At 38.1% G+C, this 14,058-nt stretch overlaps 1 protein-coding gene across 1 annotated transcript; it reads left to right on the top strand.

Annotated features, from left to right (window-relative positions):
• The first annotated feature begins 2,929 nt into the window (after positions 1–2,929).
• LOC120714504 (gap junction alpha-5 protein-like) lies at positions 2,930–13,795 on the top strand. Its single transcript, XM_040000761.1, has 7 exons — positions 2,930–3,368; positions 6,347–6,474; positions 7,889–8,053; positions 9,751–10,047; positions 10,329–10,394; positions 10,489–10,637; positions 11,504–13,795. Exons 2-7 carry the CDS (start codon positions 6,406–6,408, stop codon positions 11,970–11,972), a joined length of 1,215 nt encoding a protein of 404 aa, XP_039856695.1. The 5' UTR covers positions 2,930–3,368; positions 6,347–6,405; the 3' UTR covers positions 11,973–13,795.
• The last annotated feature ends 263 nt before the right edge of the window (positions 13,796–14,058 follow it).

The following is a 14,058-nucleotide window of genomic DNA, read 5'->3' as shown; positions in this document are numbered from 1 at the left end:
TACAACTTGCCTTACATCCACTAAGGTCGTCACGGCCAGCTTGATGACTTATTGGTTGAAAATGGACAGAAAACCTTTTAGAAACGTAGGAACTATGATTCATCTTAGATTTAACCTCTGACCTCTCCTTCAAGGTCAATAAACTTACCTCAAGGTCAAAGGGATAGAGAACTATTTAAAATGAAAACAGGCTTTCAGACTGACGCAAACATGTTGGTATTGGATACTTTTTGTGTACATTACAGAAACAGGTTTCATCACGATTTAAATGCATAAAAATTTGAAGACATGTACAAAGTACTAATTTCTTTTGGAAAACAAAATAAACGTATACTATTTACTTAGCAAATCCATTTTCCCTACTATGTATCTATTGCTAAACATTTAAATTTGTCTAAACACATAAATAAAAAATAATAATATACATTTATGCTCAAATGCATTTGTTTCACGTCTTAAACTTATTAAATTACTTTTAAAAAGAACAAAGAAGGCAAAATGAATATACAGAAAATACAAAACTATTTGCATAAAAGAAAATAGTGTGCAGAGAGTGAGCTGCCATGGTGGAGGCTTGTGTTCTCAGAGTGATCTGATCTGATCTGATTTATGATGACACTTAAATGAATTATTCATACTTTTAACTGATGCAAAACAGGTGTAGGTTATAAGTTAAGGTATAAGTTAGTGCATAAATAAATGACAAAGAACACTAACATTGTGCAATTCATCTAGTTTACCCAATGCACGGAAAATCTATAACAATACCAAAGTATCAATATGGTATGAAATCTCAGTCACATGTGCATGATTGTATTCTAGATTAGTTAAATATGGTCGCCTATTCAATAAACATGTGAGCAAAAACAAGGAAATAAACAAAAAGTCAACAAGTTCAAAAAGTTTAACAAGCAAATTTTCTATTTATTATTTTAAAAATCTGCAGAACTTTAATCTCCTGAAGCTATTTGGAACAAAATAAAGAGTTTTTGTATATCAAAGGGTGTGCATGCTCTGTGAAGCATTAAAAGTTGATCTTTGATAAAAAGATCATGTGTTACAGGAAGTTTTTGGGGGATCTGTTGTTTTGTCCCATGGAGATTTTTTTTTTTTTTTAGGACAACCCTGAAGTAAATGATCACTCTGCTTCATGTGACAAAAAGCCAGCAACTAGGTTTTTGGATTCCAGCTGAAAATGTGTCACAAGTTATTCCAACTTTTAGAATTTTTGAACTGTAAATGCAATAAGGAAATAAAATATTCAATCGTTTAAGAATTAAAACGCTAGCAGTAGCCTTTAAGCAAACTACACTACAGTTATATTACATGTAATAACTTCCTCAGTTTCCTGTTCTTAGCTGACAGGCGTGGCCGCGCACCCATTGTGGTCTGTAGCCCAAGGTTCAAAATTTGATGTGTTGTGCTTTCAGAGATGTTCTTCTGCATACCTTGGTTGTAACAAGTGATTACTAGAGGTACTGTCGCCTTCCTATCGGTTCAAACAAGTCTGACTATTCTCCTACGACCTCTAGAATCAACAAGAAATTCTAACCCAGATAACTGCTGCTTTCCTCTTTTTCTAACCATTCTCTGCAGACTGTAGAAATAGTTATCCCAGGTCATCAGACCACCCTGGCATCACAAGCATTCTACATTGAAAGTTATTTAAATGACCTTTTTCCCTCACTCTGATGATCTGTTTGAACAGAGGATCATCTGGACCATGTTCGCACGAGTGGCTGTGTAGGTATTTGCATCAACAAGCAGCTAAACAGGTGTACCTAATGAAGTGAGCAGTGAGCAGAGTTGCATGTTCGAACAATATCTGGTCATTTCAAAGCGAGAGACCTTATTTTATCTACCCACTCCATTCAAGAAAATCCCCTAACTGTGAAACTACATAATTAGTGGAGGATTTATGTGTTTGCATATCACAGACCGAATTTAAGAAAACGTCGATGAATTCACTGAAACGAAGCCGAATGTCATCACTTAATTTTTAATGGCAGTTCAGCTGGTTCAAAACAAGAAAATTACCTTGAAAATTTCTGACATTTGGTGTAACGTTTATATCCTCTGGCTGTGCAGTGTTGTTCGCCACATTGCTTTAAGTGTCACATGGTATAACCACTGCTTTAGATATACTGAGGAAAAGACACGCTGTTAAGAGCCTGGAGGAAGCCATGGTGCTTTTTATTCTATCACAAGTTCTCTGAAAAGAAGACACAGCTGCTAGAAAGTGTTTTCATGCTGATTTAAAAAACCCCAAGTGAAATTCTGTCCAACATTCTAACCCTTCAGTCATTCTGGGGTCATGAACTGAAGTCACATGTTGCATCTTAGCCTACTTTTTATTTTGAGCAAAGATGTTCACTTTTACTTTTTGATTATATTTGGCAAATTTCAGTTTCCATTAAAAACAAATAAGTAAATGAAATGAATGTAATTCACTGAAATCACAAAAACGAAAGACTTAAGAAACTGAAACCAGTTTGTGTTTATCTTCGGAAGAGTCTCAGTGCAGGAACCTAACCAGCGGTTTTCCAAAGAGATTCCATAATAAATCCTGTGGAATTATATGTCTGTGATTCCCTTTTCTTTGCAAGCTCCTTTGACCTGTGGAATTATACTTTAAGCTTAAGTCACTTACCAGAGCTTAAGAGAAGCGGAGAGATATATGTCGAGAGAGTGACATGAAGGAATGCAGGACTGGGTCTTTTAGCTATTGTGTCTTAATACAATATGTGACTTCCTTCAGTGCCAAACACCACAAACAAACACATGCACCTATATTTGAGAGTTGAATAGCAGGCAGCGAGGCACCAGGCCCACTTCCTCTGGAGATGTAGAAGGAGGAGAGGGAGCGAGAGGGGGAGAGAGAGTGAGAGAGAGAGAGAGAGAGAGAGAGAGAGAGGGGTATAAACTACAGCTTCACACACATTTCATTTCAGTTCAGATCTCTCTGGACACAAATTGCTCCAAACTGCTGGATTGACTCCTTTTTCACTCCCCTGAATCAACTTGACTCTCTCCATCGATCCGTCTTTGTGTCAGTCTCAACCTGTCTGTCCTGAAGTTTGTCGGGTTCATCAAGTTCACGCTGACATTCAGTGACTGAGGCTGAGCAGGAACGCTCACACTCACAGCTGGAGAGTGGCCGTCATTCATCACAGATCATCTGAATACGTGCATCTGTCAGCTGTTAAATCTGCTGCTCCTACATCCTGAGGATCAACTCTGAAGAGGAGGAGTGCCTGGCTTACTAGCACCTCACCAACAGGAAGAAAGCATCCATCAGTTTAACCTCAGTCTACAATCATCAGGCTATCACTGGATTAGAAGTTTCCTTTCTCTGTATCCTAAATCAGGTAAAGTATCTGTATGTGGCAGAGTTTTAGTGCAACATGTTTACAGTATGGCTAATGCCTTCATTTTAAGATTAAGATGTTAAATATTTAATTAATATCAAAAGTGTAAGCATCTTTTTCTGTTTTTATGCATTCCAGTGTTAATAATGACCACATCAGTGCTAAAAATGACCACAAAACAGCATTTTCAGACCCCAAAACCTTAAATAAGATCACAAAGAAGTGCCACAAATAAAAGGTGTGTGTGTGTGTGTGTGTGTGCGTGTGTGCGTGTGTGTGTGTGTGTGTGTGCATGCCAGTGTGCATAAAGATAGAGAAATCTTTGAGTAAATTCTAAAATAATTAACAAATTAAACTTCTTTTGTTACTTGAGTTTGTTACTTGAGTTTGGAATTTAGTTTGTCTCTAAATGAACGCCCATGATGTTGATGGATGTGGCAGAATTTTATCACGTTGACCTGTTGATACTTTCTATTCAGCTTATTATCGCATTGAAAACATCCTCATGTCTGACCGATGTCAATGATTCATCATTTATTATTGTAAACCAGCTCGAGAAAGAGGGGGCCTTTGTATTTGTGTGTTTGTGTGTGTGTGTGTGTCTGTGTGCCCATTATCAAGACAGGATGCAGAACAATACTGACTCCACATATACACACCCAGTCTCTCTCTCTCACACACACACAAAGAGAAACACACATGCATGCAAAGGTCAAGAGAAAGTCTATACAAGGAAGTAATATTGTTATTAATGATGCTGGGATCACTTGTGAAAGATATGAATGGGAGCACACAGACACACACAACACAGAGACACACACACACATGGTTTGTTCGAAGCTTCTGGGCTTTACAAAAACAGGAAGGGATGGGCATTTAATAAATAAGTTGCCAAAAAAGTTGTAATCTGATTTTAAACTTTTTTTTTCTGGTCAGATTTTTAAGTTCATCTTCGTTTCTCATCTGAAATTAGTGCTTCTTGCATAACAACACGTCTGAAATAGACTTTTAATATAAGTTTAATATGAGTTCCAAGTTAGGGACAAAAACAGTCAGAGACATTTGCCCACTGGTTCGAGAAATGACATCAATCAAATGACAGAAGGGTGAGAAATTTGGCATGTAAAGCAGTCCCACTCCACCCAGAAATGCTCTTTATTGTTCCCCCTGTTTTGGAAGTCTGTACAGAGTCTGGTACTCATCAGAATCACATTTTGTGTAACATCAGAATCCATAATCCAAATACCTAGGTATGTCGTCATCAGTTACCTTGTCTGTGTTTCCTTTTTATTATCTTGTCATGTACGTATCTACACATACATGTATTTAAATAATAAAGATAACTGCAAAATCTCCTCAAACTTTAAAAATTGTGACACAAAATCTCATCCCAGGCAGTCAAATACTGCCACGTGTAATGCAAAAATAATTTAACAAATAATGAAATGAATTACTTTCTCAAGTAACTAAGTAATGTACTCTATGTTACATGTTACTTTTAAGAAAAGTAAAAAGTAATGTGAAATGTTTAACTTTTTTTTAACCCCAACACACCCATTTGAGTCCCAAGTGGGATAAATGTAGGTTTGCTCTGCGCCCACACAGCCCCACAGTTCACCCACACCTGCCCACTGTGGGGTCAAACAGGCATGTTTGCTAGCACATTCTTTATGATAAGGAATCACCATGAAGGAATAAATGACTCTTGAGGAGAAGATTAAATGAGGCTGAGAGAAGGTCACTGATTCAAAACCTCAGTAAAATAGAATTTAAATTGGTTCTTATTGATATACTGCAAAATAACTCAAGAAGTGAAAGATATCAGGTCATATTCCAAGAATTTGAGGGTTTTGGTTTTTGTCTTTAAGGGTAAGTGCCTCTATTACGTAGAGACTTGAGTATTTAACAAGCAAAAGATTCTTGGTTCAAGCACAAGAGACATAAGACCTGATGGTTGTGTCAGGCCAGGTGTCTGGTGTGAAATCTCCAGCATTGTGCATTGATGCACGTTGTAAACGAGGGAGTGCTTAAAGGAAGCACAGATTTTAATCAACATTCCATACCAGCTGGTGACAGTAATGCAACATGGGGCATATGTGGGTCCTACACTCTTGATCCTGGTACTGGTATGGAATGTGTGTACTTCTGGGCTCCATACCATTCGGTCCAGATGCCTAGTCCCCTACAGGCATTGGCATGGTACTGGGGCCCATAGTGGACTGCCCACTGTGGGACATGCAGGCCTGCCCACACTGGCCCCAAGGGGGCATGTTTGCCGGGAAGGAAGATTTGTGTTCATACTGGTACAGACACAACCAAACATAGGAACAGACTGGATGTGTGTGTGTGTGTGTGTGTGTGTGTGTGTGTGTGTGTGTGTATGTGCATGGTAGCAGTGTTTACAGTAGATCTCTAGTTTTCCTTCCCCAGTGACAGGTGGAGGGGGAGTGTGGGAACAGAGAGGAAGCTAAACTAAACCATGGGCACAGACATTTTTATTAATGGGGTCGTGGCCGGGCTGGAGAGAGGCTCACACACACACACACACACACACACACACACACACACACACACACACACACACACACACACACACACACACTAAAATCTATTTATAAACAAGATGAAATGTTTTTTTAAAGGAAGATTAAAAAATTGCGCCAATCAAATGTTAACAGTTGATGTTAATTTAATAGATTTCCATGCTTTTTTCTAAGCTAAAGACATTTTCTCACTTGTACATTCCCTGCTTTTGTTGAAAAGCATTCTCATGAAGTAATAAAAAAGAAGCTACATCTCCATAAATGTAGGAAGTCCTAAAATCTATTGAAAACATAAAATTCTGTCTGATTCAGGGAGGATTATTCTTGGTACCTCAACTTTGTTATAAAATTAGTTTGTAAGATGTGCCTGAATGCATCATGTGACCCACCTGTTACTCATGCAAACCTTCCCATGCTCTTTGTTGGTGTGTTCAGGTGGATATTGCCCAGCTCACAGTTTAGCAGTGAGTAAGGAATCTGAGTTGTAATCAGTCATGGCAGACTGGAGCCTACTGGGAAACTTCCTGGAGGAAGTACAGGAGCACTCTACCTCTGTCGGCAAGGTAACATGCAAACACAGACATGTATATGTACACACACATTGCATACTAACACACAAGACTGGTCCGACATCCTCTGTTCATGACAGACAAACATATACACTCAAAATAGAACATTCATGTATTTCTAAATCATCCTGTTTATTTTGTGTATCCCGACTCGTGGTTTGTGGTTTCAGAGTCTTGTAACACTAGAATGAAACATCATACAAACATCTGTTAGTTTAACCATTCGAAACTCAACTCAACAAGTCTTAAAAGAAACCAAAAACAAATAACTTCACTTTCAGAGATTTTATGGAACTAATGTTACTTACAACTGTAACGATAGTAACTTCTGGTTTTCAATGCATGTCCATTGTTGTAAAATGTGTGCATGTACTGTGTGCGTCCTCTTTCTTCTGAGAAGCTAAGTAGTAGTAGTCCTCAAAGTAAGTTGTTTACAGAACTGTTGGCAAAGCTTAGGAATCCAGGAGCACAATTTATAAACCAAGATAACAAATTTAGACATGGCACAAGGTCAAGAGGACTGGAATTCACGTTCTTTGTGGGACTGTTTCTTTTAAATCTTTGTTTCACTCGCTTGGTTAGGTTTAGGAAATGATGACGCTCTTGGTTTTAAACCCCCCCCCCCCAATAAACATTACATATCATTGAACTTGTGAGAAGGCTCAGTTTTCTAGTTTAGATTCTTTCTTAAATAACTAATTGTAATGGTCAATTCAATCAGTCAGCACTTTGTGTACTTTTTCTAAGGCATTTTTAAATCTGTTTAGAAGTACTACAAAGATAACCAGCTCCTAAAGTATGTAATAACTTTAGTTCAGGGTGGCCATGAAGTCAGTACTGGCAGACCAGCTATTCTCACTGCCAGCCAGCTGATGGCTCAGTTAGAAGTTGTCAAGGCATCCAACTGGCAAACCTCATACAGGGAAAACTATTTAAATGCCACTTTACAATCCAGCTAAACTCCGAGTCCTCCTTTCATGGTGCACCCGACCTAATCACTGACCTATTGTTCTCACTGCTCTGTGCAGGGTCTTGCTATTGCTCTCCCTGCTTGTCCATGGATGGAGGTGGAGTTTCCATAACATAAATATACTACCAAACCCAAATAACTGCAGATGAAAATAACAATTTTCATTCATTATAGTGGCCCTCCCCTCTGGGCTGGAGTAACCTTTAAGAGCTGTTTATACCTTTATTGTTTTAAAAAGGGTAAAAATGGGAATGTCCACAGTCTAGACTTTGATTAAAGGATATTTTATTGAAGCAATTCAGCAGAAACAAATAATTATAGTAACCCTTAATTACACTTATCCAATTAACCGACTCTGAGTTAATGCTGATTTTGTTCTAATCTTTGGAAGAAGAAGAAGACTGGAGGTCATAATTGCTTCATGTTTTTTCTCCACAGGTGTGGCTGACCATCCTGTTTATCTTCCGAATCCTTGTTCTCGGGACAGCAGCTGAGTCATCGTGGGGAGATGAACAGGAAGATTTTAACTGTGACACTGAACAGCCAGGCTGTGAGAACGTCTGTTATGACCGAGCCTTCCCCATAGCACACATACGATACTGGGTAATGCATTGGCAGTCAAAGATTATCTTTTTGTTTTAACCAACTGAAATCAAAGATCATAAAGAAGTCAGCCAATCCATCTTAAAGCTTGACATTTTATTAGAAATATATTAGAGTTACTCTATCACATCAACCAAGAGAACTTCTTTATACATGTTGATGATTTTTAAACATTTTCTAAAACTGTAAACACAATATGAACTCTAATTAGTCAGTTGGAATATATCTGTGTCTGTACATCCCTGTTCATTCATCAAACATTTCAGGCTACAGTATCCTGGAGTCGTTGAAGAAAAAGAAGCATTTTAATTTTAAATCTATCACGTGTTAAGATTGGTTTGCCACCTTCCTTACAGCTATTTACTTCCATTTATTTCAGTGCAGTGTGAAAAATAAATTGCAGTCACTTGATGTCCTCAAGGGATTAATTATGGTGAAATGTTTCCATTTCATACAGGCTATTCAATGAGATTATCTATGCTTGCAGCCGAGAGCAAGGGCTGCTTTAAAAATGCCTCCCTGCAAATGAATCCCCCCCCCCACAACAACAGTTCAGATCAAACAATAAAACTCTTATCAAAATCTCACAACCAAAAAAACCGGAAACTCATTTCCCAAGAAATGTGGCAACACTTTGGGTTGATGCATACCATAAAGACTTGAATGGTATGAAAGACTGAGTTTCCAATTACAACGTAGGTTATGACATAGATTTCCAGGTCTATCAAGCTTAAATCTTTGCATTCTACTGCATTAGTCTGACCTAAATTTAACAGCTTCCTAGAAAATGAATAATCTTCAATGGTGGAAGTTAAACTCTTGCAGATATCAGATTAGTGAGTTAATCTTTTAATTTTGAGTCACTATCCTTTGTGTAAACCTAAAAAAATAAATGTTCAAGTAATATGTTCAAGCAGGCTGCAAAGCCTGCAGTGGCAGCTGCCCCAGTTTGTCCCCCTGAGTACAGACTAATACTCAGGACTGAGCCATAGCTTCAGTTCAAAAGCCCTATTTAAAAAGGAGAGCGCCACCTGTTGCTGTTCAAGCACTCAACTGCTAGTTGAGTCATTCTGTCAAAGACTGCAGGAAAATAGGATCCAAATGCATTCTCCAAATGAGACGGGTTTGAAGTGAGCAAAACCTTTATTGTGGCTGATAATAAAACAGATCATAATATAACAAAGTCCAGAAACACAGCAGACAACAGAAGGGAACACACTAGAAACTATATAGACATGGGGGATGTGGAAAATGGGTAAAAAGAGACAGCTGAAATGAATCAGGATGACTTGACACAAGGAAGTAAAATTAAAAGCAAGGAACAAGCAAGAACAGATTATCAGATAAAAGAAGATTTAAGGGGAAGAAAGAGAGAAACAAAGAACTAAGACACTAAGAAACATGGCAATCAATTATAACGGAGAACCAATTACAACATCAATTATGATTCTAAAGTTCATGAAAACACATAACTGGGCTAATGGGCCAGAACAATGACACATCTCTTGCATTTCATACTTTCAATCACTGATGCCTGATCTGCTCTGGATGAGAGTTTCGTTGTTTCTCTCCCCACCTAAATTGTTTAAAGTATAAAGTCCTGGGAGTCCATACTGAGAAATATCTCACACTGCTGCAGATGAAAATAACAACTTTTGTTTTACTTTTGATTATAAGTCTTATTCATGTCTTTCCAGGTGCTCCAAATTGTGTTTGTATCCACTCCCAGTCTGATCTACATGGGCCACGCTATGCACACTGTCCGCAGAGAGGAGAAAAGAAGGAACAGGGAGGAGGAGGGAAGAGAGGAGGGAGGGGGAGAAGAAGACCCAGGAGGAGGTGAAGGAGGAGGTGGAGGTGGAGAGAAACAAGAGAGGAAAGGGGAACGAGATGGAAATGAAAAAAATGAAAGTCACTCAGCAGGTCGAATTCGCCTGAGGGGAGCGCTGCTGCAGACATATGTTCTGAGTATACTGATACGCAGCATCATGGAGGTAAATGTCACCATTTCTGCCTTTAACTTAAACATAACTTGATAGCAGGTCAAGATTTCAAATCTGTCTAGTTCAAGCTCATGTCTGTCCTCCAAAGGCTGTAGGTGGGTCTGAAATGAGAATAGAAGCAAATTAATGAAAAATTGTATTGCAGAGTTTGGACCAAATTGCTCATGAAAGTTTAGGATTTGTAAACATTAAAGGACTCGTATTTGTATTGTGCCTAAAACATGATGTCTACCTGTAAAAAAAACAACAAAAAAACCTGTCCTTCCATCCAGGTGGTGTTTCTGTGTCTTCAGTACTTCCTGTATGGAATCTTTCTCAATCCTCTGTACGTCTGCAAGGTAAAAATCAGACATAATTTTGATTTCACTCTATGCTATTAACCACAATATTTGGGCCTATAACAGTAATTCTGTTGTTCCTTTGCTCTTTTAGGCATGGCCATGTCCACATCCAGTTAACTGCTATGTCTCCAGACCTACAGAAAAAAATGTCTTTATAGTGTTCATGTTGGTCGTGTCAGCTGTCTCTCTGGTCCTCAGTGTGCTTGAACTACATCACCTGGCATGGAAACATTGTTGCAGGTCAGAAATTCATTGTATAGTTTTTTAGTTAGAAAAGGTTTTTACATGACGACATAGACGAACGAATTCAGAATATTCTTTTGAACTATGATGATAATTGATGATTAGTTTTTAGGTAATTAATGATTTTATTTAATGATTGTTATGTTTATTTCTTATTTAAGAAGCTTAAAGTTGATAAAGTTACTAAGACCTATTTGAGCATTTAGTCATTAACAAAGATGTAATTTGTTGCCAGTTTGCACAAACAAAAATAGTGGTGAATTATGTAACAGTTTATTTCATATCAGGTACGACTGTGTTAATCTGTTGTTTTGTGACCCCCAAAGTGGCCAGAAAAAAGTGGAGTTTTAACTAGACAAAACTCCACTAACTCCACTAAAACTCCACTAAAAATGAAAAAATAAAGGTGGCTTTTTTTCTGAAGAGTAAGAGTAAATACTGCAATGTGGTAATAATATCCTAATATGTTACTAGACACAGGTTATTCTCCTGTATTCAGTCTAAACCTGATTAAAGAAAGAGATAAAGATAACGATTGCTGATGATTCCGATTTTTGGTCAACAGTGAGACGTATTCATATGGATTTTAAAGTCTTGTAAAATTAAACAATGCAACTTTCTCACGAAATTTCATTTCCCTCAAGAGATTCGATTCCAATAACAATTTTAAGCCTTCAGTGATTCAGATGTACTTCCTGGAATTTACCATTAGAACAAATGGAATGAGGAAAACAGGGAATGCTTTCCACTTTGTGGTAGTGAATTCTTAAAGAAGTGTTCACAGCGGGCAGCACGGTATGTTGTGGTTGGCAGCATAACTTGAAATCTTACATTTTCCCACTGGTTCACTCTGTTTATTGCAGGCGATTCTTGTGCTCTGCAAAAGCCAAAAAAGCAGCCAACACCTCTCTGAGCCGACAGCTCTCTTTGTCTCCTCCACCACCATCGACACCACCTCCGGATTTCAACCAGTGCGTGACTGGCTCCACACACTTCCTACCCCTCCCCTTCCCCAACCACCGACTAGCAAACCAACAAAACTCTGAAAACATGGCTACCGAGCAGAACAAAATGGCAGCCGCAGTGGAAGAGGTAAACTTCCTCCAAATGAGCTGCTATTCGCATGGATGGCAGAAGACCAATGACGGTCAGATCCAAGATGGGAGATACCTGAGACCCGATGCTAACTGCTATACCCCCGAGAGCAGGGACGTCGGCTGTGTTCAGATCCAAAATGGTGGCCCAGATGTGCTGCTGCATAAGGACAAGCGAAGATACAGCAAAGCCAGCGGAACGAGCAGCCGAACTAGAGCAGATGACCTCGCAGTTTAGAAAAAAAATAAAAAAATAGATAATAGATTTACAAACCTGCTGAAAAAAACCACACATGCATAAAAGACAATCTAAAGCTGAATAAGTCCGTTCACCTTAGCTTTCATAACATGATTCATTTTATCTAAGGAATCATGCAAATGATGACTAATTCCTTTTATCTTCTTCCTTCCAACATTATACGGCTCCTAATGACTTAAACGATGGTCTTTACCCAACATCTGAGTAATCACCCTGCACTAGGGATTGAACAACTGGGCAGCAATGTCTGGAGTTGTGGTGCTACACAGATTGCTAAATCCATCAAGAATAACTGGATTGTGGCTTCTTCTTGAACTGAAACAAACATGCACCTGAAGCTTGCACTGTTTATATGCTGAGACTTAAGTCACCAAAAAGGCCATAAAAGGTGAAAAAAAAAAACACAGTTTGGGTGACACCACTGAGGGAGTCTGCACTGTATAGCATAGATGTCTTATTCTTTTCTTTATTTACTGGTGTGACTCAGTTGGGCACAAATTAATTCATGACTTTAGTCACAAGCATGCTGACAAAGCCTTTTTTGAGAACAGCAGCAGTGACTGTATCTGAAAACTTTTCAAAAACATGCTCTTTGTGATTTTTATCTCCTGACTAACAGCAGCTTGTGCAGGCTAGAAGAGATCTGGTCCAAGTCACAGCTGCCTTAATAGTACTAATGTGTTTCAGGACCTTAAAAGGCCCAAATGGAAAAGCTAAAAAATGCACTAAAATCCTGACTGTGACGTATTTGTTATATTTCAAAGCCCAAAGAAAAAGGCATGAGGCACATTCATTTAAAGCTTTATTTTTAACATCATGTAAAGGCAAACACCTCTTAAATATATATTTTTCTGAGATTTTACTCCCAAAATTTGTCGCCTATCATTGACGATAAACTTAAGATAGAGATGAAGATTTCCTCCAATGCTAGTGCATTTACCTGCTTGCCAGGTATTTCACTTAAACCTATAACAAACTTACACTGTGTTTATTTCACTGTTACTTCTTCACATTTTTTTTTGCAGAAATGTTTATTCTAGCTCACCTGCTCTATAATCAGTTGAATTACGTTCTTACTAGGTGCCATTTGAATTAAATGAGACTTTAAAACAATACATTTACATTTCAGTATCACATAAATATTGCATGAGCAGTGTTTTTTATAGTTCTTGCTGGTTTGCAGTCCTTGAGTGTGCCCAGGAAATACAAAATTGAGCCTCATGTCTTTGGAAGTACCAGCACTGGACACAGTGGGGACTTCTATGTTACCTGTAGACTGAGCCTAAACTCTGTGGCTTATTGGCTGGACTTATGACTGACTTATTTAACATTTTGCACTGGAAATTTACGATGTGATTTTGTAAAACCGCTTAAAAACATTTTGCTAATTTTTTTTCACATTTGAACTGCACTCTGTTTTCAGCCACATTTGATACCGTGTAGATTATCTTTTCACACCAGCATGTCTTTTATAATTTCTTCTCAAAGATTTCTTGCATTTCCTAAAATATGACAGTCTGGATGATACTGATGGGTTTCTAGTACATTATATTATGGTCATTTTAGCTATGAACACACATAGAATGAAGCATGGGACTACTACTATGTCTAGCATAATGTATATGATGTGTTTTGTTTCAAATTGTTCGTAATGTCATTGGAGACACACACAAAAAAGGTTGGGTATTAAGCAGTGACCAATGCTGTTAATGACAATTTAAATTTGTTTTATATTTATTATTACACTTGAATAATGTGAATGCTTTATACATTTTGAAAATAAATGCAACATATGCAAACCATTAGAGTTTGTGCTTGGAACCACAATAGCCAGAAACTGTTCGTGTTCATGCAGCAACTATGTGGACTGGTTCTGCAGGATATTATGTGGAAAGTTAAGGCCTGTTTGCTACAAAGCATCATAGACTGTATATACAGGACACACATGATGCTTTCAGTCAGGAATGCAAATTGCAGCCTCAGAGTCTTTGAAGACTCAGAGTTGCTTGACATGTTGATTTTTTTTCTTAGAGCCATAGGCAGCCATACTTGGAGCTGGGAACAT

The sequence above is a fragment of the Simochromis diagramma genome, unplaced genomic scaffold (assembly GCF_900408965.1).
Source record: "Simochromis diagramma unplaced genomic scaffold, fSimDia1.1 OVJJ01000596.1, whole genome shotgun sequence".
Classification (NCBI taxonomy): Eukaryota; Metazoa; Chordata; class Actinopteri; order Cichliformes; family Cichlidae; genus Simochromis; species Simochromis diagramma.
Note: the sequence above shows the minus strand (reverse complement) of the source record. Positions and strands in the feature narration are given on the sequence as shown.